Source organism: Ranitomeya variabilis, chromosome 1 (assembly GCF_051348905.1).
Source record: "Ranitomeya variabilis isolate aRanVar5 chromosome 1, aRanVar5.hap1, whole genome shotgun sequence".
In the NCBI taxonomy this organism is placed as follows: domain Eukaryota; kingdom Metazoa; phylum Chordata; class Amphibia; order Anura; family Dendrobatidae; genus Ranitomeya; species Ranitomeya variabilis.
Window position 1 is genome coordinate 1,019,536,695 of NC_135232.1, and position 15,198 is coordinate 1,019,551,892.

At 42.6% G+C, this 15,198-nt stretch overlaps 1 protein-coding gene across 11 annotated transcripts in view; it reads left to right on the forward strand.

The window, feature by feature from the left end:
* TENM3 (teneurin transmembrane protein 3) overlaps nucleotides 1-15,198 on the forward strand; it is a 1,770,339-nt gene that overhangs the window by 1,207,547 nt on the left and 547,594 nt on the right. For all 11 annotated transcript variants that reach the window (XM_077279546.1, XM_077279548.1, XM_077279545.1 and 8 more), the window contains one exon: nucleotides 11,262-11,327. In XM_077279546.1, coding sequence (XP_077135661.1) covers nucleotides 11,262-11,327 — 66 coding nt within the window. The remainder of the gene's footprint in view (nucleotides 1-11,261; nucleotides 11,328-15,198) is intronic.

Below are 15,198 nucleotides of genomic sequence, written 5' to 3' on the forward strand. Positions count from 1 at the left end.
CTCAGCCCGGCTTCCTTCCTGTCCCGGTCTCTAAGTCTGCCCCCAGGGAAACCTGCTGCACAGCTAACTGGTTCCAGGCATGGAGCAGAGAAGGTAACCCCCTTACAACATCACTACAGTCATTTGGGAATGGGGCTGGCTGACTGCTTATTTCAGTTGCAGAAGTGACCTATTTCTCTATCACAGCTGATATAGATATAGATAAAGGGGCTGGCTTAGCTATTGAAATGAAAGGGCTGGCTTTGCTATTAAAATGAAGGAGGGTGGGTTAGCTATTGAAATGAAGGGGGCTGGGTTAGCTAATGAAATGAAGAGGGCTGGGTTAGCTAATGAAATGAAAGGGGGCTGGCTTAGCTATTGAAATGAGCTAGTCAGTCAGCCCCTTTCACGGGTGACATGTTCAACAAACATAACTCTTTCCTTTGTAGAGCACTTAGATGGCAGTGGAGCTGCCTGGATCCTGGACTGAGGATGAAATGGACAATATTAAAGCATTGCTAATTGAATCATCTTAGTAGGTTATATAAAATTGCATCAGAAATGCATTAAAACATTTTGATATGTGGATAACCCCTTTAATAACATTGCTTAACAATAGACTCAGCAGAAGTATCCACACCGTCTATGAAGAGGGTACCAGTAGAGAAGGAGCCCACTGCCACCATAAATCAGTTTCCTGCTATTTATCAGATTGCATGTAGTGGACAATATGGACCCCTTTGGGGACTGTTTTTAAACTTAAATACATATATTTTTGGCAAAACATCATGTTAGTAATTGGGCTTTATGAATGATTTTGCACAGTTTAGCTTTTACAGGCTCTTTCATTCATTGCAGAATGAGTTAACTGAGAATCTATCAGTGAGCTCAGTTGAACTTGAGAGTCTGTAGCTCACTTACTTCACTTTTTCTGAGCTTCTCTCAGATGACTTATGACAATTTATTTCAGCTCAACTGTGATGTAGTCTGTAGTCATAAATCAGCTCAGAGAAGATCAGAAAAAGACAGATGAGAGTTACTAACCCTCCCATCAGAATGAGCTGAGTGACGTATTCTTAGATATGTACAGTGCTGCACAGAGACTATATGAAGTATATGGTGCAGTCATATCATTTAAATCATTTCATAGCTAGAAATGAATGGTGGCTTATTGGAGACGTAAGCGGGGGCTCTGTCTGTGGTGGGCTGCAGGGGCTCTGTGGTGAGCTGTGGGGTACTCTGTGGTGGGCTGTGGGGGCTCTGTTGTGGGCTGCAGGGGTTCTGTGGGCTGCGGGGTACACTGTGGTGGACTGAGGGTGCTCAGTGGTGGACTGAGGGGGTTCTGTGGTCGGCTGCGGGGGCTCTGTGGTGGGCTGCGGGGTACTCTGTGGTGGGCTGTGGGGGCTCTGGTGGGCTTCAGGGGCTCTGTGGTGGGCTGCAGGGGCTCTGTGGGCTGCGGGGTACTCTGGTGGACTGAGGGGGCTCTGTGGTGGTCTAAGGGGGCTCTGTGGTGGGCTGCGGGGGCTCTGTAGTGGGCTGCTGGGGATCTGTGGTGGGCTGCAGGGTACTCTGTGGTGGGCTGCGGGGCTCTGTAGTGGGCTGCGGGGGCTCTGTGGTGGGCTGCAGGGGCTCTGTGGGCTGCGGGGTACTCTGGTGGACTGTGGGGGCTCTGGTGGGCTGCGGGGCTCTGTGATTGGGTGCGGGGGTTCTGTGGAGGGCTGCGGGGGCTCTATGTTGGACTGCTGGGGATCTGTCTTGGGCTGCAGGGTACTCTGTGGTGGGCTGCGGGGCTCTGTAGTAGGCTGTGGGGGCTCTGTGGTGGGCTGCAGGGGCTCTGTGGTGGGCTGTGGGGGCTCTGTGATGGGCTGTGGGGCTCTGTGATTGGGTGCGGGGGATCTGTGGTGGGCTGCGGGGGTTCCGTGGTGGGCTGGGGGTTCTGTGGTGGGCTGCGGGGGCTCTGTGATGGGCTGTAGGGGATCTGTGGTGGGCTAGGGGCTCTGTGGTGGGCTGCAGGAGCGTGCACGGCGCTGACTGCTCTTGCACAGTGGTGCTCCGCAGCAATACCCTTTAGAGTAACATGATGGAGAACACAACAATAAATCATGTTGGACATAGTAACAACGTGCTGCATGTAAGTGATCAAAGACCCGAAGAGCCGGAATGACGAGCGCTCCACAATTACACATTGTTCCATAATTAAGAAAAATGACGCGGAAAGTAAATAAAGAATTATTTTTATTGTTTTTCTATTGAACCAACAGATGTTTTCTAGCATGTATTCTCATTGGATTTTTCGCCACGTCTGGTTGTAGTTATCAATTCCCATAATTAATATTGTTATTTTCTTAAGAATTTACAATAAAGGATATTGTTTGTGCAGGATGATGAATGTACCCCGTGCCCTGCCGCAGGCTTGTTGGGAGCACAATGCCCACATTTTTTTTTTATAGAAATAACAAATATTTAATTTGGTGGAGATTAATAGCGTGTGCCAGATGAAGCTTTTTCTTGGTGCCATAGATTAATACATTATCTGAGCGTTCACATCTGCCGCCTTGTGATTTCCCATAGACGTGTTCATTATCCAGAGAACATCTTCACTGTTGACCGCGGTTTAGATTGAAGGCGGACACCAGGGTACACGCCTGGCATCACAAGGTGGGCTTCCAACGCCTCTGATCACTCTGAAGACTTTACATTAAGACTTCTACTTTACTAGGGAAAAGAAACCTTGGGCCAAGACATGTGATAAGCTTTACTCCAGCCATGAAAAATACATTTCCCGCTGGCTGTAAGGAGACGTATGTCCAGCAGATTTCCTTAGTTCCTCCGGGAGTGTCTTCTCTCGGTGTGAGAATCAATGATTTACTGTCGTTAATTCTGTTAATGCCGTTGCGCACAACACGAGGACCCAGCGCTGCGCCCAACACGAGGACCCAGCGCTGCGCCACGTAGCGGACTTATTTGCAAGAAGGAGTAAACATCAAATTAAAGGTTCCTTCCACGTATTTCCCAAAGATTAGGAGAGCTGTTTTCTGTGAGCGGACTCTCAGTCTGTGGCATGCTACACGCTGCTGTTCTAAACGAGTTTCTGTAATTTAGTGGTTTCTACAATTACTTTACAAGGGCTGAAAGCGAAATTCATGGATTAGGCACTGTGCACACGCAGCATTCAGACCAACAGGGAGATGTTTAGATTTCTTGGGTTATAAGCAGACTTTCACATGGAAATGCGTCTCTGTGCGGAGAATACTAAATCCATTGATCTGCCTTGATTCTTTCCAAAGTCGTTTTTGTTTTCTTTTTTCTCTCAGCAGATGTGGCGCAGGCTTCGATATGAGACAATGAATCATACGCGTCCACCTCTGACTATATGACTAGCTTGCATGTAACTTATAAAAAACAGTGATCAGTCATCCTGAAGTCGGTGTTTTTCAATGAACATTTTCCAATACTAATCCATGTAAGATGATCTCTCGTACCCATGAAAGAAGAGTTTGACACCATACATTTTCCAAACCTGTAGATGCATAATAAAGGAGTTATTCAGAACTACATTATTATTTTTTACTATGATCCAAAAAACAAACAGGTAGGTAATTACTATGTACCTGCCTGTTCTACCCGGCTCAGAGCGATCACTGACCGCTAGTGATGAGCGAGCGTCCTCCAATAAGGTGTTATCCAAGCATGCTTGTGTGCTGACCGAGTGTCGAAAAATATGAGTTCTCGCGGCTACATGTCTCGCGGCTGTTTGACAGCCGCAACACATGCAGGGATTGCCTGCATGTGTTGCGGCTGTCGAACAGCTGTGATACATGCAGGCGCAGGGACTCGAGCAAATTATTCGAGCACAACGAAGACACTCAGCACACGACCACGCTAGGATAACACCTTATCGGAGTACATTCGCTCATAACTACTGACCGCTCCTGCCAGCAATTCTGCTGCTCCAAGCTGCTTTGTTGATGGGGCTGCCAAATTCCTGCTGATTGACAGCTGGCTCCTGCAGTTAGGAATCAAGTGGGGAGCTGGCTGTCAATCATCATTGCATTATCTGTCACTCCCTGTCAACAGAGCAGAAGAGAAGCCTATGCTCTGTCCATGTGATGTCAGCAGAAGCCACAAAATCGCTGGCAGGAGTGGTCTGTGACCAGTCTGTGCCAGCAGAGATTGTCGGCACAGAACAGGCAGGAAGCAAGAAGTACTTGCTTATTAATTCATAGAAAATACTTTTAAAGAGCTTTATAGTGAAGTCAGAAGCATCACATTTTTAGTCCATTTTAAGTCTATGACCCGAATTCATCATTGCTATTTCTACACTTTTTCTGGACTAATTTGCTCCTTTTTTATTTGCATTTGTCATTGTGCCTTATTCTCTATACATTTTGCTCCACTTTCTAGGTTTTCTTTCTTTAATAAGTCTTTTTTCTACCTTTCCTCGACAACTTTGCTTATCCAAATGAGTTTCCAGTTTAGCGTATTTTTGGGCAAACACCCAACTTTGTAAAGGTTTTGCATCTTTTGGTGTTAGAAAATCAGAAAAAAATTGTTAAAAAAAGCTTTTTTAAAAAATTTGGCACCAAATTCATGAACCACGTGCGCCATTTTGCAGAATTTAGCATAAAAAAAGCATCAGCAAATACCACAAGACATAACAAAAGAATTTCAAAAAGTCACAATTGATAAATTGAGGGACATTCAGCATATCTTGATCTTTTATTTTGTGACATCTGCTGAACAGCAGAGCAGCTAAACGCTTAGTACATGTTTGAGGGTCAGCCAGTCCTCTCGAAATTGGTGGGCTTAATGTGTATATCTATCTTAAATAGTTATTCCCATCTCAGTAATTGATGGCATATTACTAGGATATTGCATCGTCTTAAAGGGAATCTGTCACCAGGTTTTTGTTACCTCATCTGAAAGCAGCATCCAGTAATATTGGAAGAGACCCTGATTCTAGCGAGGTATCACTTAGATTACTGGTTGCAGCAGTTGTGACACAATCAGAGTTCTTAGATGTAGCATGTAGCAGAGCTGAGAAAGCTGCCCCTGCCCACACCACAGCTTTCTGTGTGCATTGTCTATAGACAGTACGCAGCTTATCAGTGCAGGGGGTGTGGTTGGACCAGGGCTCACATGAGCATCAGTCCGGGCAGTGATAATCTCCTACAGACAAAACATTCATTTTATTGAAACAATATCACACAGGGTAATAAGTGACACATCCCTGAAATCTGTGTCTCAGCCACTACGTTATGCTGTCCTCAGATTACATAGGAAAAACCTGCTGACATATTCCCTTTAAAACCGCTGGACATCCAATCTGAGGAGCCACAGCAATTCTGGAAGATAAATGTTACAGTAGATATTTAGTGTAGAATGCTAGACCCCTAGTGATCATTAAGTGATGGACTATTCAAGTGAAATGGGTCTCTGGGGTTTAGTAAATTAAAGAATAGTCTATTTTTGACTCCCTCCCACAAAGAGTGTAGTTATAGAAGGTGTAAGGGTAGCAGTCACATTGTGGCCCTGATTTCTGAGGAGGACCAAGGCCTCCAGGCCACATAAGAAGACACCGGTCTAGTAAATGTTGCCCGGTAGTTAGGGGCCCCTTTTGCATTATGCTTTGGGGTCCAGGAGGTTTGCTTGTGCTAGGTTGGCACTACTGGCTGGATAGTATTTCATTGGGCCGTTTTATTTTGGAACTGTTGTTTTAAAGTATCATATAATTTCACCTTTCTGGTCTGGAGTGGACAAATTCTTTTTGACTTGTACTTTTCCACTATATGATTATACGCTTTAACAAGATGATGTTTTCCAGCTGTTGTTATAAATGTCTGTGTTCTAGTGCCAGGGAGCATGTTTGACTCAGTGTTTTCACCTATTTGGTCAAAATAAATACCGATATGACTTGGCCTTGCTATTAACCTCTGCGTCCCTTTTTCTATGACTGCTCTGCCGTGACCTCAAGGTTACAAAGTCTAAGAGGCATCTTGGTGAATCGACTTTTTGGTAGCAACAAAAGACATAAGAGGATACAGGGAAAGTGCTCTATGAAAATTCATGAAGAACATTACATTTAAGGGCTGGTAGGAACTTTTTAGAGGCATTTTGTGATCAACTATTTCCCTGGCATCAGGTAATTGATAAATGGTATCAAGGCTTCCTTAGACACAGGTCAATGCACAAACGGTTTTATGGAGCTATTTGTCTTGTTGTAAGTACCCATTCACGCACATTGAGCACCCTGTGTTCTTATTTTTCATTACAGCACTGCTTAGCGGTTCATTTACATGTGTGTACTGAGAATATTGAATCGCTTGTTATCCTGATCTATAATAAACTATTTTTTTCCATTCTTCATTCTCGTAGCAGTTATCAACAAGGGAGCTCTAACTGAACTCTGTGCAAGTGACATCACTGCTACTAGCACTATGATGTCATTTACTACTCTTAGCTGTGCATCAGCAGAGGCAAAATAGGGCCCTGTGTACCTCCGTCAGGTTTGGGGTCTTCAGTCGACCTCTAGAGCCATCCTACAGCATTTATACTGTCACATGGGTGTCACATCCTCCTGGAGGACCTGGTGTGAGACAGTCAAGTCGAGAAATGAATTGCAGGTCTTCTTTAGAATTGGTGTGATTTGTGTCCCATATTAAATGGATTTAGGTTCTTTTGGTGCTGAAGAGTTTAATGACCCTTTCTATGCTGGTCAGAAACATCCAGCTCCATTTCAGCTGCTTTCGATCTGGTCATTATCTCTTCCTATATAAACTGGTCAGACCTTCTTGTCCCTGCCTGTGAAAGATTGTTCTTCCTGTGCTGTGTGCTAAAGCTAATTGGTTGGAATAGAGTAGTTGTAGAGGTGTTCTGTGGTTTACTATAGTACAACTGTGTTTATCTCCTGGTTCCCATTCCCATTTAGTTTATTCCTCCCTGTCCCTATCCTCCTCCATATTGTTGGTTAGTGGTTTTGTATGATAGAGGTTTTGTCTTTGTGTCTTTCTTACATAACATTTCTGTCCCATGCTTCATGGGTGGGAAAGATCAGGATTTAACAGGAGCATAGTAAGGTCAGGGACTCAGACCTCTCTACATTCAGCAGTACCCCCCGGGACAGGGATAGTTAGACTCCCAGTTCCAGGGACAGTTTGAGGCTCCCCTTCCTTAACGAAGATCGCCACAGTGGGACACATACGGTACCTTTGTAGCTCTCAATGAAAGCGTATGGCCCTGCTTCATCAAAGCTTTTACATTAGAAAACTGCCAAAATGGGCAGAACTGGGGCGTGAAAGGGGCACAACAGGGGCATGACACCAGTTAGTCTAATTCATGATGAGATGTGATGTTCCTTACGCTAGAAATCTTACTCCTGGAGTAAGATTGATGTTGGGACACACACAGATACGCCAACCACTTGTCAGACACTCCTGCTTTATTAAAAGATGTAAATGAATCAGGAGCGTCCGACTCCTCCACGCCTCCTCATCAAAGCCATTGTGAAAATCGACCTCTGTTTTTTAGGGATATTTTATTTTCTATAACTAAGCCTTTGGGAAATAGTTTCAAAAAATCAACATATCAAGAGCATGCTGTGTTTGGGAAAGAAACGAGGGTCCAAACAATTCACCAGAATTGGGTAAAAATGCCATAAAAAACAAACTTTTTATAATATGCCTATTGAATTACAGCTGACGTGGTCACCGTGTAATTTTGCACCCCAAAAAAGATAAAAAACCTGAAAAAAGGCAGCAAAAAACCTGCCGTACACTAAACATATGTTTCACACACACTTTCTTTTCAGTGTTTTACATGACACAGAGTTCCCACTCCACCAAGGTACCGTAGTACAATTGCATAACAATTTTGCGGCATATTGAAAAGACACAATGATGAATTAGTCTCATAAAACCTCTGGATAACCAAAACCACATGCAATGCAAAAAATAAAAAAAAACACACAAATGAATGTAAACAAAATCTGAAAATTATGTAAAGGATAAGGCACAAATTAAAAAGTCACTATTAAAACCAATTTTACTCTGAAAAAAAGGCTCAAAAGCAATGATGAATCAGCTCCATGATTTGGGGCTTGTTATCATGTTGTGTTTTTGCTGCATTTTTCTGGGATTTTTATTTCATGCACAGAAAGGCAGCACTTTACAGATTTCTAAAATCTCATTCACACTGTTTATTTTTCCTTGCAAATTTGTACCCCTGATGCATTTTTTTAAAATGAGTTTTTACTGCAGTTTTTCCTAACTGAAATCAAAAGGCAAAAAACAGCAAAAACACACCAAAAATGTATAAAAAAACACCAAAAATGTTCTGCTACGTATGTTTGAGGCTTGTCTGCTTTTTTAAAGTGGAAAAAATAGTGCATCTAAATAGCTGCGTATGACTACTATGACTGATCCTTTTTTATTGGATTACTATGAACCACAAAAACGACTGAAACAAGCCACGTGCCATCCCGGCCGCTTTCGTTTATAGTGATATCTCTGTATATACTGTATGTATACATATATTTACCACTACAGGTGGAAAGTTTCAGCACCTTATATTATGCCTATACTTAGCATGAAGGAAGGAAATTGTCTTTTGCCATTAAATAATGACATTTATCAGTGATCAAAACAAAAGCTATAGAATGCATAGATATTAATAATTAATGTGTTAAATATGAAGAAAGGACATCAATAATAGATGAGCGCTTTAAGCAATGAATTATTTATGACAATTAATAACTGATTGCTCCCAACAATAAGCCGACATAAATGCTTATTAATATTCATTCTGAAATTAGCGTGGATTGTAATGGGTGCCTGCTTTGTCATATACTAATATGCGCTCACGTTGGGGCCGTACTATCGCCAAACTGGTACGTCACAGATTTCTACCTAACTCTTGAGACATTCTCGTCCGATACGTCAATAGATAATTTGTGAACTGTATGTACTTGTTATAGATATTACATACGAGTCTGAAAATACAATAAAGGAAAACCTTCGACATGACGTTCCAGTATGGCCGACTATAGTAACTTGCAATTTGCCTCTTCAGAGAGGAAGAGGACTTGAAATCTATAGCGCCACCTGTTGGAAGCAGCGATCCTACAAGTCATTATCGAGTCTTGCAATATGACTTAGGATGAAAGCCTAATCAGAATCTCAGTTTGCAGACACGGTGTTTCGGGGTTATTGCCCCTCATCAGTGCAAAGTATGAGAACGGATTTGGCTAGGTGAGAGGCTCTGGACCTGGTTCTTTTGCTCTTTGTTAATGATAGGTTGCACTTCCATGGATACTTAGCTTTGCGACGAGTGATGCGACTTACTACCGTAGAATTAACATTAGGTTACGAGGTGGACATTTTCGCAGTATGGGGGTGGAGGGTTACTTTTTCTGTATGTCTGCCGCTACCCCATTATTACCATCAATATAATTAAAGGGAGCATTTTAAATTCTAATTGAACATATTCACTAAGAACCATTTACATAATCAAGTCAGAAAATTAGATGTAAAATTAAACTGCTAATAAGTCGTTAACATTTTTTCAGCAAACGTTATTTTTCATGTAAATATCATTTGCATATTCAGGAAATTGGCTTATTTTACAAAACTCTTTTGGTAGTTAAGATGTTAAAGGGAATTAGAAGTTATAAGCTATCCTTAAGATAGGTGATAGCTTGTTAATCGGCTGTGGTCCAACCGCTAGAACCCCGACCGATCCCGAAAACAGTGTTCTACAAAGCCTTGTCTTAAAGGGCATACTGCATGTCAGCAGGTTTTTGCTCTGGAATCTGATATCAGCATAATGTAGAGATAGAGATCCTGATTCTAGCGAATGTGTCACTTACAGGGCTGCTTGCTGTAGTTTGGATAGAATCCCTGTTGTAGATGTAGCAGTGCTCAGAATGATGAGTTGTGTATACCCCGCCCACACATCTGATTGGCAGCTTCTGGTGTACACTATGAGTTTTCACCATGCTGCCAATCAGGGTAGAGGGCGGGATTACACAGATCTGCTGGACTGGTGAGCACTTGAGACATAGTCCTGTAGTGATAATCTCCTGCTGATAAAACACTGATTGTATTGAAGCTACAACAAACAGGTTAACAAGTGACACATCACTGGAATCAGGATCTCAGCCTCTATAGTATGATGATCTCAGATTAAATAGTAAAAACCTGCTGGCAGATTCACATTAATGAAGAAGTAGCTGAACATACTCACCACGGCTCCATTCATTCTTGCTGTGCTCTTTATTGGAATCTTATAGGGAATGAAAGGTGCAGAAGTGCCCATCTGGCCATAGCTTCCTCCCAGTGATCATCAAGATGGGAATAAGTCTATATTTTCCATACGTAGGGCTGCTCTTGTCTATGGATTGTATATAGTATTGAAGCCAAGACCTATTAAAGTGAATAGGGCTGAACTGCAATACCAGAAACAGCCTGTGGAGGAGAGTGGTGCTATTTTTTGGAGTATAAGCATGAAAAAATACCTCATGCTCAACCTCGCAGCTGTAAATGGAGCAATGCCATATGGTGCGTTGTGGATAGCTGGATTATTCTTCTCTACAAGAAGTATTTCTAAATAATGTAAAATGGTCTTGTCAGCCACCTGAAGTGTCCAGTGTGTGGCCAGCTGTATTAGTCTTCAGCGAGCGGACCAGTAACAGCTAGAAATGCCTCCTGTCGGAGTGTGTGGCAGGGGTTGTCTAGTCTATGTATGTCCTATAGCTGCCAGCTTGGGTTATTGCACCGTGCCCATTTAATACATGGGGATATTTCTAATCCTCATTGATAGCCATGTCTATTAGCTTCTGCGGGAAGCGGTCTGTGGTTTGTCGTTATTATTTCCATTTCCTTGTATTTTTGCTTCCTATTGTGTGACGGGGTCGGAATATTCTGTTGGGTTCCTGTGGGACTGACATTGCTCCGGAGCTGTAATCCTGTGCTATCACATTGCGCCCTGCAGCTGTAATCTGCATAAATTCATTCCTTTGACCCATGCTTAGCATAAATGTGTTCTGGGCCGGCCGGCATCATGGCTCTGGCTATTTCTCATGTAAATCCCCTGCCCTAGAGATGAGTGGCCCGCTATATGGCGCACATGGATCCACATCACCTGGGAGCGGAGAGCGCTGATCAGGTTTAGTACTGACTGAGCTCACACATGGGATATTGCAGGACAGCTGTAATTTTTACTGTTTTGCTATTTTTGCTTTTCCTTGATGTTCAGCTACTGAATTTTCCTTTCTTTGCTTATTTTAGATTTGTTGCAGTGCAAGCAGCCGGCCACACACAGTCGCAACCTAAAATGTGAAAACGGCTTTCTGGGTAGGTCTCTGCTTCCTCTCTGTGCTTAGCATTGAAACAGTCACGTCTCTTGTTATATGGTTTGTGGGGTTCTACAGTGGGACTTCATCAGGACTGATGCCTTAAAATTAGTGCCCCCATTATGGTATGTCCATAGGAGTTTGATTTTCAGCGGATTTTATTACACTTCCTGCATTGTGGATTCCCGCGTACGGAAACTTTGCTTTATTCTCCACCCCCATATTTTCTGGATGAAAATACATAAGAGTAATCTGCTCTTTTCATTGCATTTTTCGGGTCTATTCTCTTTTTTTATGCAATTTTTGAGTGGATTTGATGCAAATTTTTGATGCGGGCTGCAATTCCAAACTTCAAAATGTGTTTGCAATTTAATATGCATTTTTTTCAATTTTATGGGGGAAGAATCCAATAAAAATGCACAGTTCCTCAGCATTATCAAACATGAATTTTCATAAAATCACATATACTTTGCTTGATCTGTTAAACACAGCAGATTTTTACGCAAAAAAACACTACTGAAGAAATTCAGATGTTACTCTATTGGGGAACATGGCCTCAGAGTGATTATCTATAGCAGGTTAATGTTTTTTAACGCTGGTGAAATCAGTAGTGAAATCTGGGATTTAAACAACAAAATGTGCACCAATATCTTTACGACTTGGTGCAGACGTTACCATTGCAGATATTGATGCAGATTTTTGATACAGGTAAGGATACCCTTAGGCTATACAGGCACAAAGTATTTCAAGGAACAAAAACTGATCAGGAAATTGAGCGAGAACTCTCCAAAACTCCTCAAAAACTTTGAGTTTCTGCTTTGAAAACACGTCAAATCACAGATCGATTCATCCCGAAATCTGCCTGAGAAAGTATCTCAAAGCCTCCCATAAAATAAGATAATGTACAGCAACGCCAAAATAACATTGCTGTGCACACGTTCCATTTTATATAATGTCTTTTAGCCACTTTAGGGTTCAGAAACCCTGAAGCGGTAAAATAAATGGCATGTTAACTCTTCGGCCTCCAGCTCTATAAACTTGAACGTATAGCGCAAAAGACATCAAAATCGCCAGCGAAGGGACTTCAGCTGGGTCAACTCGGCTTCTAAAAGACAACGTATGCACATTCGTTGAGTTTTCGGAGGCGTCGTTTTGTTTTGATCTTGTCCTCTTCAAAAAATGCCTGAAAGAAATCGCAGCAGAAAATGCTTGAAAGGCTCTTCCTATTCATTGCTATTGTGTAGGTAAAACCACTTTGCTAGTTCAGTTTTTTGAGTGTTTTTTCCACTTCAGGTTTTGGAAAATACTTAGTGGGAGAAAAGAGAGTGCATGTCAATTCTTTGACGCATCTACTGTTGGAATCCGCTCCAATGTAGGCTCTGTCTGGTCAGATGGCTGCAAAATAAATCTCTCTGAACAAGAAGAAGACGTTTCAGAAAACTACTGAGCGTTTTTGCAATAGTTTTAGGAGCCAGCGTTTTTTTAAGCAGGTTTTTCTATGGTTTTTGTGACATCTTTTATACTGTCATTTTCCAGTCGTTTATTTTACTTTATTGAATGATGAAGAAACTGGCGTTTTCTGGGCATCTTTTGAACCATCCCATTGACTGGTAAAATTAGTACAAAGTAGCGGAGACCACCAAAAGAATAGACATGCCATTTCTTTTAACCACGTGATGTATATCAGATCCTAAAATGGTTAAAAGACATGCAAAGGTTTGAACATGTGCACAGCAAGTCATATTTACATGGAAATACATATGTTCATTCTTTTGATCATTTTAGACATCATGTACATATACCCTAATGGAGGAGCGTCTCCTGACCTGGTTTCCTCTAGAAAACTGATAGGGCTAGCTTCATCAAAGTTTGCGCTCCAGAATTGAATTTAGGCGTAACTTGACTACATTTTGCAACTTTTGTTGTTTTCATGCTAGTTTCTCCCAACTTTGCCAAAATGGGCAGGATAGAGGTGCAACGGCGACGTGAAGTCACAGCTCATCTACTTCAGGAGCAGCTGTGGCATTCCAGTTACCAGAAATCTCACTCGAGTCCACGACTGGTGCGAGATTTCAGGTGTAGTGCACAGAGGCGCATGCCACTCGTCAAACTCTCCAGCACATCTTCATGACTCCAGAGCGCCTGACTCCAGCACACCTCCTCATCAAGATCTGTGTAAACAATTCTAATCTTGATCAACTGTGGCCATAGTGTTTAAATGAGAAACAACTCTGGGCGCACATACCATCACTAGTGTTGAGCGATACCGTCCGATACTTGAAAGTATCGGTATCGGAAAGTATCGGCCGATACCGGCAAAGTATCGGATCTAATCCGATACCCGATACCAATACAAGTCAATGGGACTCATGTATCGGACGGTATTCCTGATGGTTCCCAGGGTCTGAAGGAGAGGAAACTCTCCTTCAGGCCCTGGGAACCATATTAATGTGTAAAATAAAGAATTAAAATAAAAAATATTGCTATACTCACCTCTCCGACGCAGCCTGCACCTTACCGAGGGAACCGGCAGCGTTGTTTGCTTAAAATTCGCGCTTTAACTTCCTTACGTGAAGTCCCGGCTTGTGATTGGTCGCGCGCCGCCCATGTGGCCGTGACGCGACCAATCACAGCAAGCCGTGACGTAATTTTAGGTCCTTCAGTATTTTAAAATTACGTTCCGGCGTTGTGATTGGTCACGTCGCGGTCACATGGGCGACGCGACCAATCACAAGCCGTGACGTCACGGGAGGCGCATTTTAAAATGCGCGCGTCTCCTGCCTCCCGTGACGTCACGGCTTGTGATTGGTCGCGTCGCCCATGTGACCGCGACGCGACCAATCACAACGCCGGAACGTAATTTTAAAATACTGAAGGACCTAAAATTACGTCACGGCTTGCTGTGATTGGTTGCGTCGCGGCCACATGGGCGGCACGCGACCAATCAGAAGCCGTGACGTCACGGAAGGAAGGAAAAGCGCGCATTTTAAGCAAACAACGCTGCCGGTTCCCTCGGTAAGGTGCAGGCTGCGTTGGAGAGGTGAGTATAGCAATATTTTTTATTTTAATTCTTTCTTTTACACATTAATGTTGTTTCGATACCGATACCCGATACCACAAAAGTATCAGATCTCGGTATCGGAATTCCGATACCCGCAAGTATCGGCCGATACCCGATACTTGCGGTATCGGAATGCTCAACACTAACCATCACATGTCCCAATAATCAGTTGTGTGAAAAAGTGTTTGCCCCTTCATGATTTCCTATTCTTTTGTATGTTTGTCACACGTAAATGTTTCAGATTACCAAACAAATTTAAATATTAGACAAAAGACAGCTTAAGGGAAAAATAAATCCAAACTTACAGGGCTTTCTGTGAAAAATTGATTTCCCCAGTCCCCTCCTTAAAACATAAATTAACTGTGGAAGCTGAGTTCAAATTCCCTAGCCACACCCAGGCCTGATTACTGCCACATCTATTCTCAATCAAGAAATCACTTAAATAGGACCTGCCTGGCAAAGTGACGTAGACTAAAAGATCCTCAAAAGCTAGACATCATGCTAGATCTATCAGTCTGGAAAAAGGTTGGCTAGTGAATTTTAACTCAGCTTCCCAAAGATGAGATAAACCACAGTTAATTTATGTTTTAGGAGGGGACTGGGGGCAATCACTTTTTCACACAGGGCCCTGTAGGTTTGGATTTCTTTTTCTCATAATAATATAGACCTTCATTTAAAAACTGCATTCTGTGTTTACTTGTGAAATCTTGGATTGATATTTAATTTTGTTTGGTGATCTAAAACATTTAGGTATGACAAACATGCAAAAGAATAGGAAATCAGGAAGGGGGCAAAAGCTTTTTCACACAAC